The sequence below is a fragment of the Balaenoptera ricei genome, chromosome 15 (assembly GCF_028023285.1).
Source record: "Balaenoptera ricei isolate mBalRic1 chromosome 15, mBalRic1.hap2, whole genome shotgun sequence".
NCBI lineage: Eukaryota > Metazoa > Chordata > Mammalia > Artiodactyla > Balaenopteridae > Balaenoptera > Balaenoptera ricei.
In genome coordinates, this window is record NC_082653.1 from 79902636 (window position 1) to 79929419 (window position 26784).

Consider the following 26784-nt stretch of genomic DNA (forward strand, 5'->3'; position numbering starts at 1 on the left):
ACTTTTCCAGGAGTCACAAGCCACCACTGGATCCCCTCTCATCACCCTGGTAGACAGTCCCCCCCCCACCAACCCGGGGCAGAAGCTGCCCTTCTGACCACTAGTGATTGGAGAGAAGACAGGCCCCAGAGGCAACCAAGTGCTGGACTGGTCAGCTGATGCGGCGGCTCGGGGTTAAAGTCAGCCCAGGCTGCTGGGCTGGATAGTGCCTTCAGACCAAAGGGAAACCAGAGACTGGGCAGAGGCCTCAGGCCAATGGGTACCACGGACACCTTTCATTTCATCCTGCCCATGCTTCCCAACTTTGCCTGGTGTTCTAATACATAATATAGTCTCATCTAAGTCACATATAAGCAGCCCTAAATTAATCTACCTTGTTCCTTGCAGGTTAAAAGAATGCTTTCATACATTTAAGTTCTTTAAACCTAACTCATAACCTGGGAATCAAGCCCCCACCAATAGAGGAACTTCAGAAATCTGTTTAGGATCACAGAGCTGGAAAATGCCAGAGCCGGAGTTCCACAGAAAGTGCTTTATTGCTTTTAGAACAAAATAAGATGCTCTCAGAACTTTTTTTAGTGAAGAAAATACTTTTAGAACTTTAAACCTTTTTAGAACTTTTCTAAAACGCTTTTTGTCAGCTGATAAAGTAGGCACTTCAATATAGAAAACCCTCCAGAAGCAAGTGCCTGGGCTGGATGGCACAGCTCACAACTGTGTGGTCCCGAGCTGCCCCACTGGACGCGGCCGCCTGCTCAGAAGCGGGGCTTGCGCTTGCGGCCGGTGTACTGAGTGTCAGGTCGGACCTCCCTGTGCGAAGTAACAGGGGCGGGAAGAACAGAACCGTCTCAGGAAAAACAACAAGAACCCCTGGGACCCCTGAGGTAGGTGAGCCCCGGGCCATGGGTGGCCAGACCCCCGCCCCCCCCCCCCACCCCCGCCCCACCTGCACTCACTTGCCCTGCCGCCGGCGGCGCTCCTTCTTCTCCAGTACCCACTCTCGGCTCTTCCTCACCACCCCCCGCCTCGCCATCCTGTACGGGACCCTGTGCAGGAGACACAGCTGTGAGCAGACGGACAGAGTGGCCTGGCTGGCACCCAGGTTAATCCCAGCAGGTAAGCGTGGTGAGCTTCCCCCGAGTCAGGTGGCCTCAGATGCCCCCTCCACAACAGAAGTCCCCATTCTGGACACCCCCTTCCTGGTGACATCTGCTGGCGCCAGAGCGGTTGTTTAGGAGGAGGCAGGAGAGGTGGGGTCCCCCCCTCGCTCGCAGGCATCCACGCGGTTGACCACGTGGTTAGGCATACATACATACCTGCCTGTGGGGCAGGCAGGGGCCGAGCTACTTTTGGGGCTCACAAGAGCCGATCCAAGGAAAGCAGGCCCTAGTCTGGCTGAGGCCAGCACGCTTGGTATAGACCAAGTTGGGGCTCCCAGCAACTACAGGTGTCTGAGGCAGGAAAACAAGGCTGCCCCACTTGTGGCAGCCCTGACAATGATCCTCAAGGGGTGATCTTGGCCTCCAGTCCTGGCTGAGGAGAAAAGGGACCTCCCACAGCTCTATGGGAGAGAGGCCCTGAGAACAGGGCAGCCTGGGCCCTCAAACCACATCCCCACCTGGCAGTTGGAATCCAACTGTTTTCAGCGTCGAACACACCACGGAGGCTGCTTGCCCTCTGAGTAACCATTCCCTGAGTACCTGCGTGCACGGCCCATGGATGTTCTACAGTGGCTGTGAACCAGCCCTGCCCCTAAAGAGTCCACGGCTGGGCTGTGGTAGCGACCACCCGCACGAGGCAAAGCAAGTGCAGAGAGACCAGAAGCTGCTAAGGCAGTGATGGGGAAAAGGAGAGGGCCACAGAGATAAGCTACTTCATGCAGAAGGTGGGCCAGTATTCCAGACAAGAAGCAATACATGAAAATGAGGCACAGGGAAAGGACTGAAGAGGAAGGTTAGGGAGCAGAAGAGCCCTGTTGCCTGGAGTCATTGAGTGTGAGGAGAGGAAGGGTCCAAGTGAGACTCTGAGGGTCAGCTGAGGATTGAGTCATCCTCATAAGTTTCCTCCTTGCCTGAGGACCAGTGGAAGCCGGACTGCATGACACACCCTTCCGGCTGCTACTTCTCATCTGTTCTAACCTAATAATAAAAGTCAGATTAAAAAAAAAACACCAACTCAGAATCCCACTTGGCTGGTCCAGTTCATGGAGGCGTGAACACCAACCAGCAAGGAGCGTGCTCTCCCTCCAGGAAGCAGCGAGGCTTTCTACCAAAGGAGGAACACAACATGTCCTAGACTTTGGGGTGTGCAGAGATAGCAGTTCACGAAAGAAAGTTAAGAGGGCCTACGATGAGGGGGCAGGAGTCCGACGTGCCAGGTGCAAAGCAGGCTGCTGGAGATGCAGGACTAATCCCAGGAGTCTCTAAGGAAGGACAAGCTCTGGGGTAGCACAGTCTGGGGTAGCACAGGGGGCAAGATGTGAGCTGTGGGAGGGACGATGGGAAAGAGTCATCAGGGGAGACAAAGGGAGCAGTGAAGACGGTGAGCGACCCCGACCACAGGTGCCAAGAGGGAAGTGGAGTCCACAGTGCCAATGCTGGAAGGGACAGAGCCTTTGGAGAGAGCAGCTGACGAGTGGTAGGGTAGAGGCTGGGTGGCGAGGATTAAGGAATACATAGGTCAAGCAAAGTTGTTGGGGGGTGGGGAGAAGAAATTAGAGATAAGTTAGGTAAAGGTTTAAAATACTTTTCCTTGATTTACCTATTTATTTACAGTAAGTGGCCTGAATGTGATCAGACAGAAGTGACAGCACCGGGAGAAGCCCGATCAGCCTTACAGTAGACAAAGGCCTCCTCCCCGCCCTCCTCAAATCCGAGGACTTCAAGGGGAAGAGCCTGTAGGGAAATGAGGTCCGCGCCAGGCACTGTGCCGAGTCCTGTACAGACATGCCCTCGACTCAACACACTGCCCGAGAGGGTGGCACATCCCCCCCAATTTTAAACAGACGAGAAATGGATGATCAGGTCCCACAACTTACCTAAGTTTACAGTTAGGACACGTCGTCTGTAGACACCGGTGTGAGGACAAGAGGGAGCCTAAGATGGACGGAGGGGAAGCAGGAGATGGGACCACTCCCTGAGAGCAAGCGATGGGCACCTTAGAGCAGAAACGGCTAGGAGAGCCCCCAAGTCCCCACGGGGAATGGGCTGAGGAAGCTAAGGGAGATGACCGCGGAGGGCCAATGGGTCAGAGGGCATCAATCCATGGTGGACACGAGGACCGCACTCATGATTTTCACCATCGGTGGGCCTTCCTAACTCATCCATTCTCGGCTCATTTTTCCTCTTAAACGTCTTAAGAGTCTGAAAACCTTTCACCCCTACCAATCAGAACTAAGAAATCACCTCCTTCTTTACTACCTTATAATCAATTGTTCCTTCAACAAATGTTGAACACCTTTTGCTAACAAGACACTATTCTGGTGTCAGGGATACAGTGCAAGTCCCCACCAAGTTTTCATTCTAGTTGGGGACAGAAGTAATACCAAGTAAACGAATACTTAGGATTTAGAGCAGTGAAAGGTGGTAGGGAAAATAAAGGTAACGAGAACTCAACTGAAGATACTGAACAGAGAAATGGCAAGATATGATTTACATTTTTAAAAAATATAAGATAAAGGGAAGTCTCCGTCTTGCTGCACAGCAAATGAATTCAAAAAGGCAAAGTCAGAAGGAGACAAGTGAGGTAGCTTTCAGTAATCTAGGCAGCAAACACAGACCAGGTAGGAGTGGGGAAAAGGGATGGAGTGACTAGATGTGAAATGTAAGGAAAACAGGAAGGGCTGAGAATGGAAAGAATGGAGGGAAGAAGTTCGGGGATGAAGACCAAGAGCTCTGTTTTGTTCCAGAGACCTGTGGGAAGTCCAGGTATGGGTATTTAGGAGGGGAGGTGGTTTGGAAAGCAGAGGTGGGACTGAGACCAAGGATAGAAACCTGGAGGTTCTGAACCTGTAGCTGGTGTCTAAGGCAGCAGCACAGAGAGAAGAGGGGTCCAGGGTGGGCCCCAGAGTGGACCGAGAAGGAACAGCCAGTGAGGTTAACAGAAAACCGGGACCGTGGGTGGGAGGCCAAGTGAGGAAAGCGTTAGGGGCGCGATCGGCTGCATCAGCTCCTAATGAGCGGGCAAGTTACAATGAAGATGGAGAAAGAAAGAAGACTGGGAAGTGACCATGGGTTTGGCGAGACAGCCTGGCGGTGGCCTTGATCAAGAGAGCAATTTGTGATGAGACAAGCGTGAGCCAGCGGAGAGGACTGAGAACGGCACGGGAGGCAGCGTGAGGAGTTCGGTCACAAAGGGAAGCCGATGAACAGGGTGGCCGCCAGGAGCTGTTACGGGGTTAAGGGAGGACCCTTTTTGAAGACAGGAGAAATCGCACAGGATGTTTGTGTGCTGATGGGGATGACTCAGGAGGGTAAACATGAGGATGCGGGAGAGGAAAGGGAGCCACAGGGGCCAAGTGGGGATGGGGTCCGGGATGCAGGTGAAGGAGGCAGCCTTGGGAGGAGGGGACAGCCTGCTGGGTGTGGCAAGAGGGCAGGCAGAGAGGAAGGCTGCCCACAGACATCCGGAAGGGCTCCACTAGCTCAGCCAGAGGCAGGTGCAGGCACAGGTCCGAAGGGTTCCCAGGTCCTATTTCCGCCTTGGTGTCTCTGCCACACCGGACCCTGACAGACTTGGTGAAAGCAGAGAGAAACGGAGGACTCTTGCTGCTGTGCCTAATGAACCTGGTGGCAGCAACCGCCTGCACCTTAGGCAGGGCTGAACAACAGCCTTACCTCTCAACCGTGAACGTGGACTCCCTGGCCTCCTCTTCCTCATTCTCTTCGCTCTGGGCCTGCAGGAACCAAAGTGCTCTCAGATCACCCTGGAGATCTCTCAACCCACCTGCCCCACCCCAGAAGGCCTGGCACCCAGGCCTGAGCCCTTCTAACAGGCAGACGGCCCGGCCCCACAAGAAGGGAGGCCAGAAGGGATGGGCCTACAAACTCAAGGTCCCTCACCATTGGTATAAAGGTCGAAGGTCCAGAAAACAAACAGAGGTAGAACCTGAAACAAGAAAGTGGAGAGTGAGGGCTGGGCTCAGAAAGCCTCACAGAGCAAGACAAGTCCTCCCCCTCCCTGCCACAAACAGGTACAGACGCAGCCAGGCCTCTTGCCTGCCCGGGGCCCCAGTGACCCAACGCAGCACTGCTCTGGTCCACGCATCAGTGGCCTGTGAGGGCCACACCGCCACCCTCCCTCCTGCAGCACGGCAGCACCCTGGCCCCCGGCACTCACTTCTTGGCTCTGGCGCTGTTGGGATAGTCCACCACCACACCACCAGTGAAGCCGGCCTTGGTGGCCTGGGTCGTGATCAGCTCCAACTGGGGAGAGAACAGCGCGCAGTCAGGCGGGGCGGCTGGGGGAGCAGCAGCTTCCCGCCCCCTCCCCTGGCCCCCGTCCGGTCCCAGAATGGACCTTGTCTGGGAGAAGTGAGGGTCTTTATCAGACTATTCCCAATTCTGAGTCCCCGAAAGCCAGGCAGAGAAGGTGCAGCCTAGAAGCAGCCATGGCAGATACCTCCCTCGGGGATTACAGGACGACCAAGTCCCCCTGATTCTCACTTTCTAGCCTAGGGACCCACCTCCCCACTCAAATCTCAGGAAATGAATGGCCACCAACTGCGAGGCAGACTCATTCACGGTATCAGTGAGGGACAGCTCGCCACCTGTCCGTCAGAGTCAGTACCTCCTGCCCCTCGCTGCTCAGGCATCACACTCCACAGAACAGACAACTGCTGATGTCCTCCCCCACCCCCAGCTATTTCTTCGCTTATGGAAATCAGTAATATCAGATGGTTTATCTGTCAAGAGAAGACAGACATCCTACCCCCACCTGCCACCGCCCCAGGTACCCCTCTTCCTTAGGACATTAGGTCATAAAATGTGCCAGCAGGGGCCACGGCGACCACTCTCGGGAGCTCAGCCCCTCCCTTCCCACCAAGCAGCCTAAGGTTGCTGGTTCTGTCACTTCCCAACAGCAGGAGGGCAGGTGGGTGAGGAGCAGGACAGTTTACCTATTCCGGGTCCCTCCCCCTTCCCTGCACCTCCACCAGCCCAGGGGTTCACCTGCTCTGAGTTCTCAGGGTACAGCTGCAGGACAGCCCGGGCTCCATGGACCTGCAACAGACACATGGCTATCTTTCAAATATCCCATGGGGTCAGCACCCAGGCACTCCTCCCTTCCTTATTCACGAGATATTTATTGAGTTCCCATTATGTGCAAGGTATACTGTTCTCAGGGCTGGGAAACAGCCATGGACAAAAGAGACAGCCTCCGCACTTCTGCAGCTCACGTTTTAGTGGGCGAGGTAGCTAATTTACAGTAGTGATTAAGCGCCAAAAAGAAAAATAACATAGGACAAGGGATGGTACACGACAGAAACTACCAAGTTTACTTTTGGCTCAAGGAAGGCCTCTCTCTGAGGGACGATGGAGCAGAGACCGGAATGTAGTAGAGAGCTGGCTATTTAAATGTCTGAGGGAAGAGCATTTCAGCAGAGAGAAAACCAAACACAAAGGCCCCCAGAACTTCAGGGTTAACCCCAGGACCTGAGAGAAAGAGAAACCACATAACGAACAAGACCCAGCTATCTGCCAGAACAACCCACTCTAAGAAAGCCAGCGGTGAGGTGAGGGGACTAAGGGGACCAAGAAACACCTGGATCCAAAAAAAAAAAAAAAAAAGTGAAAGAACTCACTTTTAGGACTTAGAATCGCAGACTATCATCTAATCCTAGTAAACAGTGGAAATCAACACCATCATTCTAAAGACAAGATAGGGAATTCCCTGGCAGTCCAGTGCTTAGGACTCGGCGCTTTCATTGCAGGAGCCTGAAGCCGAGGGGTGTGGCTCAAATAAATAAGTAAATAAACAAATAAATAAAGACAAGAAAAAAGCTAATAAAGGCTCTCTCAGTGGTAAATAACCACCCTGCTCCCCATCTGAGCATTGGCAGTAGGTGGAAGGCAAGGTGGGAGTCGGAGGATGTGAGCACTCTGGAAGGTGTCCTCTGTGTGGCCTCGAAATGCTGCCCCTGTCCTCACTCTGTGGAGTCCAGGTCCCCAAGCCAACTTCTGACTGATATTCAGCAGAGTGGACAGAGGAGTTGTGATCAGTCTCAGCTTCTGACATCAGTGTCTTCGCATTTCACTACAGTGTCAGCCCCCTGAGCTTTCCTTTTTTGGTGGCTGAAGACTTGGACCGAAGGAGCCAACAGTGAGGTCCTGCCATCCCGTGTGGTCCCATCTAAATGGCATTCCCATGGGGCACCTCCACTTCATCATGCTATCTGCAGGGCAAGGGAGGGACAGGCAGCCAACCCGGTAAGGAGATCTCATACTCACCAGAACAGAGTAAAGAGAAGAAAAGAAGCAGTACAGGCGCTTGGCAGGAATGTCGGACTTCTTGTTAGCATTACAGAGCCACTGCACCGCAGAAATGCTGAAAGAGGAAGGGACCTAGTCAGCAAAGGGAGCGATACGCAGGTTCGATCTCCAGGCGAAACCCTCCTGCCCACGACTCTTTGTTGGCACGTGCAGGTCTACTCCAGGTCACTATTCTAAAACGCTGGACCAGGGCTTCCCTGGTGGCACAGTGGTTGAGAATCTGCCTGCTAATGCAGGGGACACGGGTTCGGGCCCTGGGCTGGGAAGATCCCACATGCCACGGAGCAACTAGGCCTGTGAGCCACAACTACTGAGCCTGCGCGTCTGGAGCCTGTGCTCCGCAACGAGAGGCCGTGATAGTGAGAGGCCCGCGCACCGCGATGAAGAGTGGCCCCCGCTTGCCACAACAATCAATCAATCAATCAATCAATCAATAAAACGCTGGACCAAACAGGGTCTACAGAAGGTGAATGTGAACTTCTCGAGGCCAGTCCAAGAAAACATTTCCTCAACCTTGCTTCTGCACACATCTCAAGTTTAGCATTACTCAGCAGGTCAAGGCTCTTCCTGCCACCTACCCCTTCATTCCCTTCCTCCAATCAAGGGAAATATGCTTTGGACTTACACAAAGCCATTCGCTCTCCTCCTAAATCACTTCCTTCAACTGTACCTGCTAACTGTTTCCACAATCCCCACATTTAAAGCCTCAAGCAGCTAGTATGTCCTCCTTTCCAACATTCCCCTCCTCACTGCTGTGCACATACATCTACAAAACCCCAAACCCCGCTGGTGTGTCCGACCGCCTCTCCCAGCTTTTACGTTCCTCCACTACTCTCCTGGGTCGGCACTCATTACCGCCTCCATTACTTCGACAACCTAACTTCTCTCTCCTCTCGCGTCTTCTCTCTTCTTTTAAATAATCCTCCTACAACACAGACCCGATCTCGTCACTCCCCAGCTCCCCATCAACTACTGAATAAAACCCAAACTTCTCAGGATGGAGTTAAAAGCCTCTAGGAACCGACCCCACACGATCTCATCTTCCGTAGAATTTCTCATTCCTCCCTACATCTATGAGACTCCTTTCCCCACCCACTTCTGTGCCTTTGCTCACACTGTTCCTTCACTCTGAAACCCTCTCCTTGACCATCCAAATTCCTCCCAACCTCAGGGCCCAGCCCCGGCCTCTACTGCTTTCCTGTGCTCTTACTTCTCTTCCTAACTCTGGTGGGTCCCATGATTCCCTAGTGCACACCCCACACTGGGGCTCACGTTTAGTAACTTGGTCCACATCTTATAGCACCTAAAAAACCATGGAGAGTCTTAAAAACACGGACCTTTATTTCCACAAACAGCACAGCACCTCGGACAATTTCTTGCGGTAACAAATGTTGAAAAGAAAAAGCCTGCCATACCACCCCTCCTCTTAAAAACAAACTAAAAATGACTATTTACTCCTGAAACATACAGTACCAAATTGCTGGCCTTTGGTTTTCTGCAGCTTAGAACATCTCACCTGATCATTACTAAAAAGCAATTGCTATCTTTGAAATGTTTTTTTCCCCTCCTATTTGTTCCCACATGTAAGCTAATCCCATACCCTAAAAGAAAATCTTCAAATCCAGATTTGTACTCCTCACCCAGATTCCTACTGTGTATCGCTACAGCTCAGTCTATTATCACAGAAGGTCTTCCCCCAGCTAATGATTAAACTATGACTTCCTACCCTAGCCCCTACCTCCACCCCACCAACAAAACACTAAACCAAATACTAAACAGAACTTTCTACAGAAGACAAAGAACAACTTCACGTTTCGAATTGTAATTTCAGTGTTCTAAGATCTGTTATCAAAGTACTACGTACACATTCAAAACTTGAACCTGACGCCACAGAAAGGACTCCTAAGCCACCGAAGAGACTGGAGCAATTGGGGCCACTCTCCACTACAAAGTCCTTTGAAAAGAAGTCAACAAAATGGCTGCTGGGGCCAACAAGATGGCTCCTAGAGGCTCAGAAGACCACCCCCCCCACACACACCCCCCCCCACACAAAGCAGAGAAACCTATACCATGGTGCCTGAACCTGGCAGTGCAAGATAATCACAGGAGTCGTTTTGAAATACAAAAAAATACATATTTTGGGGCCTTGCTCTGACCTTATACATCTGAAAATCCCGGGGATGTGTATTTTTAAGTATTCTGTGTGATTCTGCTGCACAGCGAGGTTTGGGAGGCACTGGCCTGCAGAGGACTAAAAGCAGGACCTGAAGACTCTCACCTGATACAACCATCAAAGGAGCCCGGTTTGAAGGGGATGCCCTGACCCATGTCCCCCAGAAGCAGGTCTCCCTCCGTGTCTCGGTCCAAGGCCGCATCTACATTGGAGAAGAGTAGGTGAGGAATCAGTCTGCATCACTGTTCCACACTCACGCAGGGGAGTCCACTCCCGTGCTAAATAGGACATACTTACCCAGCATGGCAGGGCTGATGTCAAGGCCCACCCAGTAGTGCCCCTCATCTGAGAGGTAATCTCCACTCAGCCCAGAACCACAGCTGGAAGACACAGTCAAATGGGGACTCAATAGTGTGAGTAGCAAAGACATCCCACCACCTACCTGGACTATCTGAACTGAGCCCCAGGATCTCACCCAATATCCAACAGGTAACAAGGCTGATCCTCAGGCAGACAAAGGAGCTCCAACGCTCGCCCAGCCATCTTGGTTTGGACATCAATCATCCGTGAGCTAAAAAGGCAGAAACACAAGCAAGTGGTAAAGGAGTTCTGGGCTAAAACCTCACCCAGACCAAGAAAAGCCGAAGAAAGAGAAAAAGGAACAATCATCCTGAGGTACCCTTTCCCGGTCAACAAACTCAACTACAACTATTTAAAAGTGACCCCAAAAGTCCACGTAATACAACGTTGTTATTTTGTTCTGACAAAATTAAAACTGTACTAGCTGCAGAGCTAATGTGAAGTTAACAAATCATTTATCTACTGACCAACCATTGGGTATTTTCAACTCTACCAGGCTTTGACACTGTATTACTTAAATACATGTTTTCTAGAAGAATTATCCACTGTAGCTACTCCCATAAAGAAGGGTGAAGAAGACACAATAAAAATTATAGCAGTGCTGTCCATGAGAAACATAACGGAAGCCACTTGGGGCATTCTAGAAGCTACATTTAAAAAAAAATTAAATATGTAAAGTTAACTGTAGTAATAGTTAACCCAACATACTCAATATTACACTTTATTTAACCCAGTATACTCAAAACATCATTTCAATACATAACATAAAAAACAATAAAGCATTTTACATTTTCTTCATACCAAGTATATCAGATTAAATATGTTTCAATAGATGGCTGATGGCTACTGGTTACCATATTGAACAGAAGAGGTCTAGAGTGTATCTGGCTTTCCCAAGATCCAGGGAGAGTCACACGTACCAGTTTTCAAAATGCCTGAAACAGGGCTCTGCAACTGGAAAAAAGTTTCTATTTGCTACATAATGACAACTGACCAAAGAGTTTTTGCTGACTCTGTCTGATGCTCTAATTTGAACAAAAAAGAGAAAAAAGGTTATCTGCAGAACTTTCTTACAGAGTACTGTATCGGAAAAAATAGGTTTGGAAGTCCTTGCTCTAACCCTCATCTGTTAACTGACTTCATAATTATACAAAAAACTCTCCTCTACAAAATTCAGATACTCTACCAACAGCTGTCCTAAAGATTTACTGAGATAATGTAAACTGCGGCGTACAGTAAGCATTCCATGAATATTATTTCCTTCCCCCCAACAGCACTGATCCCTTACACATCTCCACTGCGTCCTACCTGTTTTATCACATGCTTAAAATAAGCTGTCGTATGAGAGAAAGTAGGCGTGATCCCTCCCATTCTGATGCTAAGGTTACTGAGACCCATCCGAAGGTTTAAAATTGACTCTTCCAGTGTCAAAAATGGGATTAACTCAGGTCTCTTCCTTCTCCCACCCCCAAATTCTGCGTGCTTTCCAAGCAACCTCCGCAATCAGGGCAACTTGCCGGTTCCCGACCCCCGACGCCTCGCAACATCCAGGCTCCCCTTACTTGCGCACGTATTTCCGGGCTTCATTCTTGTCGTAGAACTGCAGGGACGAGAAAAAAAAAAGGCGGGGGAGTCGGGGAAGAAATCAAGACGCGGAGACCCTAGGAGAGGAGAGAGAGGTGTCCGCGGAACACAGGCCTCACCAGCTCCGGAGGCCCGCTGTGCTCGGGTCGCTGCCCACGAGACGCCATCCCCACGCCTCAGCAACTGGTCTCGTGCGATTTGCTCCGGGAGTCCGGCTTTTATGTCCTCGGCCTGGCGCCCGCCCCGTAATACGCATGCTCCACCCCTCTCCCCGCCTTCTCTTTTACTCGATTGGCTACAAGGGCCGACCGGATGCGAAAAACGCACGCCTCCCATTGGCCAGTTCATCTTGCACCGCCCGCCTGACTCATTCAAGATGGCAGCCCAGCGTGAGGTGAGGTGGTCGCGGCTATTACTGTGGAGGTTGTGGCAAGCCCGGGGGGTTCCACAAAACTTGGGATCGGGTCTGGGCGTAGAAGCGAGAACTTATTCCCGGAGCGACGGCCCGTACTCGCGCACGGCGCTCTATGAGCTGCTTGGCGTCGCCTCCACGGCCACGCAGGCGCAGATCAAGGCGGCTTACTACCGGCAGAGCTTCCTCTACCACCCGGACCGCAACGCCGGGAGCGCCGAGGCTGCCGAGCGCTTCACGCGCATCTCCCAGGCCTACGTGGTGCTGGGCAGTACCACCCTGCGTCGCAAGTATGACCGCGGCCTGCTCAGCGACGAGGACCTGCGCGGCCCCGGGGTCCGGCCCTCCAAGACGCCCGCCGCCGACCCCGACTCGCCCCGCACCCAGCCTCCCGCCTCTCGGACCCAGGGCCGCGGTCAGGCCTCATCGGGAGCCAACCGCACCATGTTCGACTTTGACGCCTTCTACCAGGCGCACTACGGCGAGCAGCTGGAGCGCGAGCGGCGCCTGAGGGCCCGGCGGGAGGCCCTTCGCAAGCAGCAGGAGGACCGGGCCAAGAAGGGCTTAGGCTGGGACGAGACCCGAGACACGGCTTTATTCTTGTTTCTGCTCACAGTCTTCATCATCATGGGCTTTCGTTTTTAATCGGAGAGCGGAGGGAAGGGGAGCAGCCGCGCCCCCACCCCCCCAAGAAAATGGCCTTTCCTGTCTTCTTGAACCCGTTGCCTCCATTGTCTACTGTTGTCTACCTCTACTGGGGTCCGAAGGAACTGCTCTCCCCTTTCCTTTCCCCACCCGGCCAGCTTAGCCATTGACCTGCACATCCCTACCCCTCTGGTCCAGAAAAGGAGGCTTTTTTGATGCCCAAGAAAAAGGGCCCCAATGAGGAGTCCCGAAAGCCCGAGAGTGAGGGGTTTCCTGGAGGCCCTGGGGTGCCTGCTTCCAGATGTTGTCAATTTCTGGAACACTTGCTGTGGCTTTCCTGTAAAGCTCCGAGCAAGACTCGTCTGCTCCTGCCCCACGTGTGTAGCGTGGGGCTCCTCTGTAACCTTGAAACGTGCAATGTGACCAATTGTGACTGCCAAAAGAAAAATTCTGGGGTTATAAGAAACTTGTCTTTCTGTGAGCTCCCCAGGCCACAAGGTGAGACCCAGTGTAGGGTAAGGATGTGATCTGTGGGAACCTGGCCATTCTTTGGTGGTCAGACCCCACTCCGCCTTCTGTTGGTGATGAGTGTGAGTGGGAAAGAAAGCAAGGTCATGAGCCTAAGGAATGAGCCTTCCTGTGCCCATGCTTATCTAATGTATGACCTCGGAGAAGTTACTCTGTGGGCGTGATGGCAGAGGAGCAAATCGTTTGCTCTCTTTCGGTCTGTCACACTTGATTATCCACGTTCTAATAGGCTCAGTGATTAAAGTATGATGCCAGGGACTTCCCTGGCGGTCCAGTGGTTAAGACTCCGCGCTTCCACTGCAGGGGGCGCAGATTCGATCCCTGGTTGGAGAACTAAGATCCCGCATGCTGCAGCAGCAGGGGGGGAAAAAAAAACATATATATATATATATACATACATATATATATATATATATACACATATATATATATAGTGCCAGTAGAGTCAAGTTTGTCCTTGGGACCCTGTGCCTGGCACCTGGTCATCCCTTGACCAGCCAGCCCCATTGATAACTGTGCAGCTCCTCCCTTCCCAAAAATAGAGCAACAAACTGGGAGTTTTGAGTCGCCTGAGTGTGGCCCAGCCTCCTGTTTCGCTGGCAGTGCTTATCGCAGGCCCTACAAGCCAAGTCCTTGAAACAGGGCTACTTGAAGCTGTGGGAATTGGGGGAGTTTGAGTAGACCGGATGCTGAGTGACAGGAGGCACAGGATGGAAGCTCGCTTCCTTATTCAGAGCTGGCTGAGGGTTTTTTGGTTTTTGTTTGTTTCCTCTTTTCCTAATTGGTGCAGTGGGTTGTCACTTGGCTAGAGCTGTGGTAATCCAGTTCTCTTAACCATGAATCACTGCACGTGGGGTGTGGCTTAGCTGTGAGATGGTAGGTACTCAGGTATGTACTGTGGAGCGTAAAGCTGTGGGGTAGGAAAACCTTTGCAGGAGATCTTCTACAAGGGTAAGGGCCTAAGTAGGTTCTAAACAAAGCCAGAGGTGCTTTGCTATATTAACACCAATTCCTGCACTCCATCTTTTGTGGCGGTCCTTGGATAAATTGGGAGAAACCCATAGCTGGTGCTATTTGGTCTCTTGGGAACCATTCTGTTTTCTCCAGCCTTGGAGGTTGGGGGCAAACTCTTAGTCATGGCTTTGCAGTGACCATATGATTCAGTAGGAAAGATTTAAGCCTACTCTGGTTCAGACATGCTGGGCTCATGGAGCTTGGTTTGGGGGCAAGGGCATATGTACTTTAAAAAAGAACATTTAATGTTATTATGTTTCATATCTGGAAAACAAGAGGGAAAGTCTTTTCAAAACACAAACTACAGGAAGTGAAGCTTAGTAAAAGGTACAGAGGCTGGTGATTCTCAACCAAGGAGTTGGGGCATAACGGAGTGTCCTTGGGGCAAGATTCTATCAAAGTTTCAATCAAATTGAGGTTGGGGTTCTTTTGGGTCTTGTTTGTAAAAGCACTAGTGGTCTGTGATAATCTGGGATCTTTCTCATGGGCTCTTTGACATAGATCTCTCAAGTTTGTTTTCTCTCAGTGAAGATCACAGCGAAGAACATTCCCTCAGGCCCCAAAACGTGGAGGTAGACCCAGAAGGTTCGGAGTGGTGGGGTCCAGACTCTGTGAAACTTCTGGAACATTCCATGCAACTCCAAACAGGGTAGTCAATAAAATTTATTAATCATCCAACTCTAAGCCTCTCCTTAGGCCTAGAACTAGGCCCACTCTATTCTGTAGTGCCATCCTGCCTGCCTCTGGTTTTTTTAGGCCAGAGCTAAACTCTGAGAGACCCCACGCCCTACCATCCCTGAAACTCAATCTGGGCTCTTCATGGGAGGGGAGATGTGTGGGAGGCTTTTTGAAGGACCCTCCCCAGCTGGTTCCTGTTACATCATTTCTCCCTTTCTGGCCCCCCTGCAGTTGTCCTTTCTCAGCTTCTTACCTGCCCTGGGGAGGAGAGGCTAAACCAGGCCGTGGACATTAACCCCACCTTCTAGGGGCTGCTCCCCAGTTCCTGATAGAGGAGGAAGGATGAGACATGGTCAGCTTCAGTCCCTTTTCTCCCTTTGGTCACAAACTGAAACAACTGTAAGTTTGGACCTAGGAAGAGGGGCCCAGCTTGCTCCATGCTGTGCTCATTGGGTAGGGGGTGAAGAAGAGTACCAGGCTGAGTGAGCAGCACACACAGATCCTAAATGGGGAGACACGGACAAGAAGATAGGAATCAAAGGTGTACATGTCTAGGCAATTGTGATATTATCTTTGGGCTTGATCAGGACTTCATTTTATTCCTCCTGAGCCGAACTGTTTTCCCCTCCATTGTCCTTTATTTATTGCTGTGTGAAAAGATCCTTTACACATCCCAGTGCTGAAGGAGTAAGATTTCTTGCTTCCTTCTGAGGTTCTGGCATTTCATTCGCTGGGTGCACCTTGCCCTCTGTAATGGTCCCAGCATGAGCCAAGATGAATAAGAATAGCCTACCTTAGGCCAGTGAGTTGTCCGTTGGTCATTACTGACCATGTATATATATCTCCACCCCTTATAGCCACAGCCTGAAGCTGAGACACCAAGGGTGGAGCCCAAGTGAGTGGCCACCACACCTGCTTATGGAAAATGGCGAGGAGTAGGGGTCTTGTCTCGGGCCTTTGGGCTTCCAGGAAGGTCACCAGATCCCATGAAGGGAGGCTGAGAGAAGGGACAGCTGGTAAGTAGCGGTGTTACTTCAGTCCACTCTCTGGAATTCAGTGCTCTCTCCTGGCCTTTGCCCTCTCAGTTCCTCAGCCCTGTGACGAGGTCACACACTGTCTCCTGCCTCTGAGCAGGACTGTAGGAGGCGCGCCTTGCCTGCCCTCAGCGGCTTGGCTCTCAGGCCAGGCTTGGAGCCCTGGGGGCCATCGGGTTTGTGCAAAGCAGCTGGGGTCCCTCTGTTAGTGTTTTAGGGTGATAGCAAGACCTGAGTCTGGACCTCATGAACTTGCATATGCTGGGGATTGCTAGGTGCTCTCATCCCCCAGAAGCAGAGAGCTCACCTTCACCATCTGTTGTAAGGTCATAGCATCACTATGGATCTAGCCATCTCGCCACTGTCTCTTATGGCTATACAAACCCGGGGCCCTGTCGCTAGTCTTGAGGTGGGTTGGCCCTCCCATCCTGCCTCTGCCCTGTCAGTGTTCACATCCTCGGTCCTGGGAGGGGACTGCTGCTAGACAAAAGAAGGCCTGAAAAAAAAAAAAAAGGCCTGTTTCCGGAGGACGAAGAACTGACCGAGATTCGTGGTTCACAGGCCACAGCTGACCTGCACACAGCGTTTGGCTGCGGCTAGCACAGTGTCTTAACTTGAGGCAATATTCAAAACTTGGAAGACTTTGCATAAAAATCTAGATTTCTGACTTCTCTCAAAAAAATGAGAAAATGTGCCACCATTGAGCTTCCTCCCATATTTTCATGACCACTTGGGAGAAGCTGTAAGGTCTGCCTTTCAGATAGGACCTTGCTCCCCGGTCCGCTGCACTCTCACCAGCAGAGGAGATGTGTCAGAGGCCGTGATGCACACACTTGCACCATTTTGCTCTTAGTAGAGAATCTGTCTCTCTATCCATGTCTATTAAGAGGAAAAACAAAATAAGGGTGGGGGGGAGATCATGCATTTCCAGGAAAATGGGGGAGGGTGTACTTTGTGGAAACAGAGCTGCTTTGCACTGTGACCTTCTGGCCCCTACAGGCATTTGAGTTTGCAGATCCCTAGGTTACCTCCTATGTTAAAAGAGCTCACACTTTATGCAGGGAGGCAGAGTGTAAGTCTTATTTTCATTGTGGGACAAGAAGAATCTTTTGAGAGGTCTACAGCAGTGGCAAGGTCCCAAACAAAGCCAGAGGTCCCTTCGTACCATAACACCGATTCCTGCACTCAATCTTTTGTGTAAAATCCTTGTATAAATTGGGATAAACCCTCAGCTAGTCCAACTTGGTCTCTTGGAAACCATGAGATTCTCTCTAGCCTGGGAGGTCAGGGGCAAGTTCTTAGCCATGGCTTTGCAGTGACCACAGGATTCAGTGGTAAAGACTGAGCTCAGTAAGCCTTGATTAGCACGCACACACAAAAGTACATTTAATGTTATGATGTTTCAAATTTGGAAAACAAGGTGGGAGGCTTAGGAAAATACACAGAAGCTAGTGATTTCCAAACAAGGAGGTGCACATAGACATTCTTGAGGGGGAGGAACACCTTGTTTTTATCAGAAAGGAGTGAGAGTTTTGTTACTTGGGCAATTTTTTTTTTTTTTGGCTGCGTTGGGTCTTCGTTGCTGTGCGTGGGCTTTCTCTAGTTGCGGTGAGTGGGGGCTACTCTTCGTTGCAGTACGCAGGCTTCTCAGTGCAGTGGCTTCTCTTGTTGCAGAGCACAGGCTCTAGGCACGTGGGCTTCAGTAGTTGTGGTTCGCGGGCTCTAGAGCACAGGCTCAGCAGTTGTGGCGCACGGGCTTAGTTGCTTCCTGGCATGTGGGATATTCCCAGACCAGGGCTCGAACCTGTGTCCCCTGCATTGGCAGGTGGATTCTTAACCACTGAGCCGCGAGAGAAGCCCTTTGGGCAATTTTTTGGTTTTGGTTTGTAAAAGCACTGGTGGCCTGCAATAGGTAGGACCTTTCTCATGGGCCCCTTGAGGGTCTACCTCAAGTTTATTCTCTCTCACAGAGGATTATAGCCAGGAGCATTCCCTGGGACCCCAGACCTGGAAATAGAAAGTTCCAGAAGTGATCTGGCAGGAGAGCCCAGACTGCCTGGAACTTTCCAGAATATTTCATGTACCTTCAAGCAGAGGGGTTAATCAAGTTTATTAACCGTCCACCTCTAAGCCTTTCCCATGGCCCAGAACTAGGCCCATTCCACTCTGGTGGTATCTATACCCACCTGCCTCAGGTCTTTGGTGTTTTTCATGCTGGAGCTGAATACAGAGGGGCCTTACTCCCTGCGTGCTCTAAAACTGAGTCTGAGCTCTTAAGGAAGGTGAGGGGCATGGAAGGCCTTTTGAAGGACCCCATCTGGTTCTCATGGTAATACTTGTCTCCCTTCCCAGTCCCTCCCTTGCCTGGGTCATTCCTTCCTCTTCTTACCTGCCCTGGGGAGGGGAGGCTGAACCAGACTGTGGACATTAGCCTCTGCCTTGTAGAGGCCGCTCCCCAATTCACAATAGTGGAGGGAGGCTCAGGCATGACCACCATTAGCCCTTCTTCCTTTTGGTTACAAACGAAAAACTCCCTAGAAGCATGGACCAGAAGTGGGAGGCCAGGCCGAGAGGGGCCCGGCTTGCCCCAGGCTGTGTGGAGAATGTGGGAGGCCTTCTGGGGCTGTTCAGTCTTCTGTCATCCCAGGCAGGCACCCGGTATCATCTCCAGCGTCCCTTGTCTCCAGCACTTCAAGTGCCAGCAGTGAGGAGCAGGAGAACCAAGGCCACTGTGGGATGAAGCTTCTCAAGTGGGCACCATCAGTGCTTTGCCCCTGCTGGGGGTGAATCTGACTGGACTTGAGGGGCTTTCAAAAGCTCGGATGGGCCAGTCCCTCTAACTATTGCCTGTATTTCTTAAGAGCTCATCAAGCAGTCACTCAGGTGCTGCTCACTCATCTTTAGGGATGGGGACCAACCTACCAGCAGTAGCAACCGTGAATCAAGAGCCTCATACTGAGCCAAAATCTGGCTCCCAGTGGTTTCCACCCATTGGTCTTGACTCTAACGTCTCGCTCTATGTGAAGCAGTCCTTTAGAGACTCAAAGGCTAGCCATCACATACTTGTATGTCAAACAGATCCCTCAACTGTTCTGTAGGGGACTTAGCCCCCATCCTCTTTCTCATTATACTCCAAAGGTGCTGTTTTGGGGTTCCCTTAGAGTTTAAAACTTCAGTAAAAAGTAAAGCCAAACCAGCACTTGCCTCATTCTAGATGGTTTTAGCCCCACTAACATGGACCAAGATCACATTAGCTTCTACAGCACTCTGACTGTCCCCTGTTACTTGCAGGACCTTCTGTGACTTCCTGCCAAACTTCATCTCATTAGACTTGACCTAAGCTGATCCAAGACATAGTCCCACTCTCCCATCTTCTTGTCCCACAGTCATCAGCCAAGCTGGCCACCTAATGTTTACCCGAGCTGAAGACAGGTAGCTTCAGCCCTATAGAACCCTCTCCATCACTCAGTGGGGGTGGTCATTTGGCAGGCCAGAGAAGGAGCAGGTACCATCCTGGTTGGGCTTACAGGCCACCCAGGAAAAGAAGGTGCATACAGGTGAGGCAACTGTGACGGAGCAGAGTGTGCTTCTGGCCAGAAGTGCTGGGAAGTTTAAGACTTAGGGAAGACTCCCATGGGTTGGTAATCAGAGAAGGCTTCATGGAAGAGGCAGAAGCAGTGCTGGACCTGAAGGACAGCCGGGCTTTGGATGGGCAGAGAGGAAAGGAGGGCATCTCAAGAGTAGGAAGCACAGGAGCTGAGATGTGGAAGCTGCAACAGCAGAGTGGCTGGATGAGGGAGCAGAGAGGAGTCAGGCAGCATCGTCATCCTCATCATCACATTTATTGACGGCCCCTGGGAGGCGGGGCTGGGGACAGAACATACAAAGACAAGGACCTGCCCTCAAAAAGTTTCCATTCTAAGGAGACGGGGACAGAAAAATACAGAATGGTCTTTCCGGGGGAGGGCCCACTCTCACCTGGTGCAGGTCAGAAGCCCCTGGCCTACCTTGCCCCAGGGTCTGGAGCATGAGCAGGGCAGGTAGTAGCCCCATGGCCCTGCCCCCACAGCTGGGGCCTGACCACCTGGCTCCTAGGTGGTGGACCCCAGAACTGGGGGAAAGGTAGGCTCAGGACATGATGGAAAACACTCCTGTCAGCCTTGGCATTGTGCGAGCCTAGTGGAGTGGCAGGGGGCGATAGACCCCCTAGGCAGGGCCCCTTGAAGGAAGTGGGCATCTTCCCAGGCCCCCATGAGTAAAGTTCTTTCACTGGGGCTGGCCCATCACCCGGGAGGCCCCAGCCGGGGAGAAAAAAAGGCAGAGTTTCCTCAGCGGCAGAGGCATAATACCCTGCCCACCCCACTCCCGGCCCTCTCTCTGGGCATCCTCCAGGTGACCCTCCTCCCCAGTTCAGCCTCCAGGGCCAGGGCCTGCCTAGGGCCAGGGGGAGGGGCCTGCCCCTCCCCCCACCCCGGCAGTGGGGGAGGAGGAGGAGCCACGCATCAAGTTTGTCTGGGCCCCCCAGTGGGGAGCCATACCCTGGATCCTACCGGTGGGGGGGCTCTGGCTGCGAGGGCCGAGGGCTCAGCAGAGGGGCTGGGCCTAGAGGGCACCCGGGGGAGCCCTTCAGCGGGGGCACTGGGCGGGAGTCCAAGGGGGGCAGGCTCCGGGGCACTGCTGGTGGCCCCCGGGCGGCCCCAGTGGGCAGGACAGCGGCAGCGGGGAAGGATTTGGGGGGGTCCGCAGCAGCAGTGGGGGCGGGCTGGCCAGACCGCTCCCGGCGCCGCAGCAGCTCCTGCAGCTTCTCCGCCTGGGTCCTCCTCAGGTGGGCCAGGGCACGGCCTCGTTGGAAGGCGGGCAGGAAAGCCTCCAGGCTCTGCTCGCCCAGCAGCAGCTGCTCCATCTGCTCCTGGGACAGGAGGAAAGGACAGTTTGGGAGGAACGTGACCAAAGACTGAGGGCTCTCCTCCCACCCTGAATCCCTCCCGATGGCGACCACGCCACAGCTTGGGGACGGGGCACCTGAGTTCCAGCCTGGGCTTGCCCCTTGCTGAGTGACTGCGGATGAACGTCCTCTACCCTCAAGCCTTGATTTCCTTACTATCGCCAGACCTGCCGGGCCAGGGATGAGGCGGGATCAGAGATGGAGACACACTTGAAGTAGACAGGTGTCTCTCATCAGGGCCAGGGCCCTCCTCCTCCACCTCTTCAGCTCACTGAGCACTGTGCTCCCAGCCCAGCACTGAGACGTCTGTCCCAGCTCCTCTGTAGACCCAGCCTAAGCTGCCCTGAGATGTTCACAGGAAGTTGGGGGAAAGTCACGGGTGGGGATGGTGGGCCTTGTGTCCAGTGCGGACAGCAATGCAGCGGGCACTCCTGGGAGCCAGGCACTCAGGGCAGGCTTCCTGGAAGGGGGGCTCTCAAGCCTGCAATGTAAGACTTGAGGGGAGGGGGATGATGATAGGATGGGGCCCCCCTCCCAGTCCCCAGGCCCAGCTGCCCCTTCTCTCACCTCAGCCTCCTGCTCAGCTTCTTCCAGCTCAGCCTGCAGCCAGCCCAGCGCGCAGTGGGGGCTCCAGCGGTGCATGCTCTCCTCTGAGGGCCACAGAGGGACAGAGTGAATTAGCCCCTGCACTCAGGGCCTGTCACCCAGGACAGACAGACCAGAGCCCCAGGGCCCAGACCTGACTCTCACTGACCCTGTGTGTGATTCTACGCTTCCCCTCCCCTCTCTGGAGCCTCAGTTTCCTCATCTGCACAACGCCCACCGGATCCATTTATGCGCCTCCCCGCAGTCCTAGTGCGAAAGAGGGGGCAGGGGCTTTGTCTCCTAGAGCACCCCAGGCCCTTGGGTTTTGGGCCCCACTTTAGCCTCTCGAACCCAGCTCTACCCATCAACTGCTCACTTTCCCAACTCGGTAATTTTCCAGCAGTAGCACCCCTCAAACTTGCCCGGGGAATAGGTCTGCCCAAGTCCCAACCTTCAGAGCCTGGCACTTCCCAAGGCCACCCAGCCAGATGGCCAGCTGCCCCCCACCCCAGGCATTTCTCCCGGCCGTCCCTCACCCAGTCGCTGCAGCTTGTCTGCACAGCTCTCGGCCACCTCCCGAAGCTCCTGGTACTTGATGGCCAGGGCAGCGCGGCCCATCTCCAGGCGGGGCCGCAGTGCCAGGTTCTCCTTGGCTAGCGCGTAGTTGGAGGCCAGGCATGCCTCGCGCTCCAGCTGCAGGCCCTGGAACTGCCGGCAGGGAAGAGCCCAGAGGCCCATTCAGGGAGTCTGCCCATGGCCACCTACTGCCACCCTGGGCGACAGTGCCCACGGGCCAAGCTGAAAGCACCCCAATCTCAGGATGGCGAGCCAACAGGTGGAGGGACGATAAGAGCCCAGACCCCGCTTTGCCTCAGTTTCCTCTTCCACAAAGTGAGCTAAAAACATCTACCTTATAGGGTTGTTGGGAGACTTAGGTGAGGAAAACTACGAAGGCCTCTACAAATGTTAGTTAATTTTTAATTTTTCAATTAATATGTCTGCTCAGGTCCCCGAGGAGTCCCCCTCCCTCCTCTGTCCCATTTTCCATGCATGGGCAGCTTCCCTCTCATTCCAGGCCTTTGTCTGTTTCCTCCTCAGGTGTTTGTGCCGAGAACACTCCCACCCCCTGCTCTTACTCTCCAGTGATGTCTTCACCCTGTCCCTGCACAGCACCCCCTCAAACCCCCCTCTCTTCCCTCGCACCCCGTCCTCTGCCCTCCAGTGGAATCCCCACACCCCAAGGAATACACACCCCCTTTTCCTCCCTGATCCCCTAGCACCTGCTCCCAGCTTTCCTTCTCTTGCAGAAAGCAGACCCCTTTCTTTCCTGGCCCTGGAGAACGCTATTTCCTTCTGTTACTAGGCGGGCCGAGCCTCCACTCCCTGCCCCTGGAGAACGCACTACCCTCCATCTGTCCCCTATAGGATGCACACGCCCCTCCTGCCTGCCTCCCTCCAATGTACACTTTCCCTTTCTGCCCCCCCGCAGACAACCAGCCCGGGCCTATCTCCTGTGAAATATACAACTTTCTCTTATGGTGGCCTATGGAATACACGCCTCAGCTTTCAGTACCCCTCCCCACCGGAAGACACAAAGCCCCCTCTTACACCCCCAGACTACGGACGCCCTCCCAACGGCCCCCCCAGGTGTCACACAGGCCCCTAGTTCTCTCCATGGAAGGCGCCTCCCCTTTCTGGCCCTACAGAACGTGGGTGTGCGAGCCAGGGCCCCCACAAACAGCCGCCCCCCGCCCCCCGGAACACACCTCCCTGGAGCAGCCGCTGTAGGACACGCCTCGCGGCCATCCCGGGGGTGCACGGGCGCCTCCCCGGGTCTCCGGCGCCCCACCCGCCCCAGGCCAGCTCAGGGCGCCCCCTCCCCCGGGGGCGGCTCCGCCGGGCCCACTCGTACGTGCCAGGTTCCGGCGGCCCCTCGGCCCGGCCGGCGCGGCCCTTCGGTCGGTCGGCAGGTCCGGCAGGCCGCGGCCCGTCCCCCGCGCCCCCCGCCCGCGCCCCCCGCGCTACCTTCCTGCTGAGCCGCACGATCCGGTCCAGCTTGGGCTCATCCTGAAGCAGGTCCCGGAGCTGCCCGGTGCTGAGGATCCCAAAGCGCCCCGGGCTGCCGGGCTCCGGCCCCGCCCGCGCCGCCCGGGCCCGGTACATGCCGCCCGCCCGCGCCCCCAGCTCGGCTGCTGGCTCGGCCCGCTCGGCCCGCTCCGCCCCGGCTCCGCTCCGCTCCGGCTCCGGGATCCGGCTGGGGCTCTGGCTCCGGCAGCGCGCGCCGCTCCGCCGCCAGAGGGCGCCCCGCCCGCTCTTAAAGGGGCCGCGGCGTGGAGGCTGGGGGTGGGGCGGGGAGGGGGCGGGCCGCGCCTCTTCCCACCCCGGCCGAGCCGCGCCTCGCCGCGCCTCCCGCATCCGCAGATCGCCTGGCAACCCATCCTCCTTCCGCCGTCCGGATATCTAAGGCGCCTCTCCTTTCCTCTCCTCCCGGCCATCATTCACCACGCCCCCAGGCACGGACTCTCCCACCCCAGGCCTTTACAGTTCGCAAGGCTATTTCACATTTACCCCGTGAATTCGCACAATTTTCTGAATTTGGCCGGGTGCCAGGAGCTCCTGCCCGCTGCTAACTTGGACAAGTCATTCACCTCCCCCAGCCTCAGTTTTCCCTTCTATAAAATAGGATGATGATAACACAATGTGAGAATTAGAGGTAGTGAATGTTGAGTCACTTACCTGTAGTTAAATGAATACCTAATACGAGTTATTGTTATTTTAAAGATGAAGGAACAGATTCTCAGAGATGATGTCACCTCCCCAAAGTCACATTACAAGTAAACGACAGGCAATCTCAATTCTTCCTTTATGTGCAGTGTCCACGGAGCACATGATGCCTCCATGCTAGGCACTGGGCTGGGCCCTGTCGGGGCATGGTCTCTACCCTCTAAGAGCTCATGGATTAAGGCAGAGTCACATTCTCACTCAGCTTACTTTAGTACAAGACACAATGGTGGGTGTCATGGCTCGATGTCTTCCTTTGTGAGTCCCAGGTGATGCCTGAGGATGTCATGTACCTTATCTTCACAACTAGGCTTGGCCAGTGCCATTGTCAGGAAACAGACACTCAGAGATTGTCACCTGTCTAAAATCAAACAGTAGTGTGAGCTTTTTCCACTTCACCACACTACTAAGAAAGCACCAAGGTGGCACCAGGGCAATCAGAAAGGCTCACCAGCAGAGGTGACATTTGAGCTGGGTTTTGAGGGATGAATAGGAGTTCTGAAGTTGAAGGAGAAAATAGTGAAACCAAAGAGAAGTCCATAAGCCAAGGCATAGAAGCTGAAAGTGCCCAACAAGGACTCTCCCAATCCAGCCAGAGCACAAGGGGCGTGGTGGAGATGTCTGAGAAAGAGACAAAACTGATGGAGTGGGGCAGGACAGACTTGCAGATAGACTGTGAAGACAACACTTCTTCCACATTTTTATGGCAACTGAAATTTGGTTTTCCTTTTCAAGACTCAGCTGGAACTTCACCACCTCCAGGAAGCCCTCTCTACCTCCCCAGGCTGCACTGTGTGCCCCACAGTCCCTGATGTCCCTCCACCACGGTCCTGGGTATTATCAAGAGCTCTTCCACCTTTCCCAATTTCCTGGCTATGATCTCCCTGGTTCTGGTCTGCGTCCTCCAGACCCACTGTTTCCACTAAGCTTCCAGGGGTCTCCTAGACACTCCCCCTGTCCAGCCCTCCTTTGGCCGGGCAACAGGCATTCTTCACTCTAAGAGGCCCTGGTGAGATCTGATGGGAGCTCCTGCCTTGGCTTGTCCCCTCTTTGTCACCAATCCCCCTTTGTTCAGCCCAGTGGGTCCCCTGTGGAATCCCACAACAACGGCCCCTGTGAACCTTCCCCACACTCCTCAGACCTCCTACACCCACTCCTGCCCCCTCAGTAGGTGACCCATCACATGGGAGAACTTCTGCCACTTCCTGCCCCACCTCTTTGGATCTTCTCTGCACCTGCCCCAGTGCCCTTTCTTCTCTCCTTCCTCCAGGAGGAGGAGCCTCCCCTCATTCCAAAGCAAGCCCAGGTACCCTTGTGCTATGGGTCTCACCTTCACCTGCCCCCTCCAGGATGCCTCCCCCACTGTGGTAGTTATGTCTCTTTCTTTCTCTGTCTCTTTCACCTTTAATTTCTGCCTTTAGACTGATACCTCCCTTTCACCACCCCCACCCAATATTTTGAAAGTACCCTGTTATGAACTGAGTACTTCCCCCCAAAATTGATATGTCAAAGCCCTAACCCCCAATGTAATGATATTTGGACGTGGGGCCTTTGGGAGGTAATTAGGTTTAGATGAGGTCATGAGGATGGGGCCTGATGATGGGATTAGTGCCCTTATAAGAAGAGGAAAAGAGACCAAAGTTCTTTCTCTCTCCACCAGTGTGAGGTCACAGCTAGAAGGCCACTGTCTGCAAACCAGGAAGAGAGCGCTCACCAGAAGCCAAATCTGCTGGCACCTTGATCTTGGGCTTTCCAGCCTCCAGAATTATGAGAAATAGGTATCTTTTGTTTCAGCCACCCAGTGTGTGGTATTTTGCTATGGCAGTCCAAGCCTACTAACATACCGTCTAGACTCTGTACTCCCTGCACCCATTTCCTCATACCCGCCCCCCCCCCCTTATTCCTTGACTCAGTCTGACTTCATCCCCCCACCACCACCACTTCAAGGGCACTGCACTAGCCAAGGTCATGGACTGCTTCTTACTGTCAGGGCCCTTCTTTTTCACATTCAACGCCATTGACCATCATGTCTTTCTTGACCGCATAGCAGTCAGAGTCCAGACATTTCACAGGCGTCAAGTTGGCAAAAATTAAAAAGTCAGATAATATCAAGTGTTGGTGAGGATGGGAAGTGACAGGAATGCTTTTGTACTGCTAGTGGGGAGAGAGAATCAATTCACTTTGGAGGGCAGTTTGACAAACTCGTAATTCGAGTTTGTACGAAAAGGTGTTCGTATCACACTACCCAGCTGTTCCCCTCTGCAGTGGACAGAATAATAGACCCCAAAGGTGTCCACATCCTAATCCCTGGAACCTGTGAACATGTTACCATCCATGGTGAAAGGAACTTTGCAGATGTGATTAAATCAAGGATCTCGAGATGGAGAGATTATCCTGGATCATCCAGGTGGGGCCAGTGTAAGCACAAGGGTCCTTATAAGGGGGAGGCAGGAGGGTCAGAATCAGAGAAGGAGGTGTGACAGTAAAATCGGAGGGTCAGAGTGAGAGAGAAATTTGAAGACACTACGTTGCTGGCTTTGAAGATGGAGGAAGAAGCC

General features: G+C 53.4%; 3 protein-coding genes and 1 non-coding gene across 5 annotated transcripts; 1 reads left to right on the top strand and 3 right to left on the bottom strand.

The window, feature by feature from the left end:
• Positions 1-517: 517 nt before the first annotated feature.
• On the bottom strand, positions 518-11812 carry BUD23 (BUD23 rRNA methyltransferase and ribosome maturation factor). 2 transcript variants are annotated; one of them, XM_059897497.1, is made up of 12 exons: positions 11724-11812; positions 11583-11620; positions 10136-10231; positions 9958-10040; positions 9766-9862; positions 7446-7542; positions 6168-6218; positions 5338-5423; positions 5061-5106; positions 4836-4894; positions 957-1046; positions 518-810 (listed from the first exon to the last, which is right to left on the bottom strand). In XM_059897497.1, the coding sequence occupies exons 1-12, from the start codon at positions 11769-11771 to the stop codon at positions 756-758; spliced, it is 846 nt and encodes a 281-aa protein (XP_059753480.1). In that variant the 5' UTR covers positions 11772-11812; the 3' UTR covers positions 518-755. The 2 variants fall into 2 exon arrangements, with proteins under 2 accessions (XP_059753480.1, XP_059753481.1); XM_059897498.1 differs by lacking the exons at positions 518-810; positions 957-1046 and adding exons at positions 1053-2649; positions 3038-3095.
• On the bottom strand, positions 1446-1577 carry LOC132350057 (small Cajal body-specific RNA 20). Its single transcript, XR_009497814.1, has one exon. It is a non-coding gene; the product is annotated as a small Cajal body-specific RNA 20 (non-coding RNA).
• A 167-nt stretch (positions 11813-11979) lies between the features above and the next one.
• Positions 11980-14881, top strand: DNAJC30 (DnaJ heat shock protein family (Hsp40) member C30). Its single transcript, XM_059897280.1, has one exon. It carries the CDS (start codon positions 11981-11983, stop codon positions 12659-12661), a length of 681 nt encoding a protein of 226 aa, XP_059753263.1. The 5' UTR covers position 11980; the 3' UTR covers positions 12662-14881.
• A 4857-nt stretch (positions 14882-19738) lies between these two features.
• VPS37D (VPS37D subunit of ESCRT-I) lies at positions 19739-23713 on the bottom strand. The gene is made up of 4 exons (XM_059897281.1): positions 23471-23713; positions 21982-22153; positions 21428-21510; positions 19739-20824 (listed from the first exon to the last, which is right to left on the bottom strand). The coding sequence occupies exons 1-4, from the start codon at positions 23606-23608 to the stop codon at positions 20462-20464; spliced, it is 756 nt and encodes a 251-aa protein (XP_059753264.1). The 5' UTR covers positions 23609-23713; the 3' UTR covers positions 19739-20461.
• Positions 23714-26784: the final 3071 nt, after the last annotated feature.

Bases quoted from the DNA above. Each gene is read 5' to 3' on its own strand.
- VPS37D (XM_059897281.1), bottom strand. From the start codon at position 23,608: ATGTACCGGGCCCGGGCGGCGCGGGCGGGGCCGGAGCCCGGCAGCCCG. The intron at 21,511-21,981 runs GTGAGGGACGGC...TGTGGCCCTCAG, and splicing joins AGACAAGCTGCAGCGACTGG to AGGAGAGCATGCACCGCTGG. The intron at 20,825-21,427 runs GTGAGAGAAGGG...CTCCTGTCCCAG, and splicing joins AAGCTGAGCAGGAGGCTGAG to GAGCAGATGGAGCAGCTGCT.
- BUD23 (XM_059897497.1), bottom strand. From the start codon at position 11,771: ATGGCGTCTCGTGGGCAGCGACCCGAGCACAGCGGGCCTCCGGAGCTG. The intron at 4,895-5,060 runs GTGAGGGACCTT...TGGTTCCTGCAG, and splicing joins CTTCGACCTTTATACCAATG to GCCCAGAGCGAAGAGAATGA. The intron at 1,047-4,835 runs GTAAGGCTGTTG...TCTCCTGCACAG, and splicing joins TCCACGTTCACGGTTGAGAG to GGTCCCGTACAGGATGGCGA.
- DNAJC30 (XM_059897280.1), top strand. From the start codon at position 11,981: ATGGCAGCCCAGCGTGAGGTGAGGTGGTCGCGGCTATTACTGTGGAGG.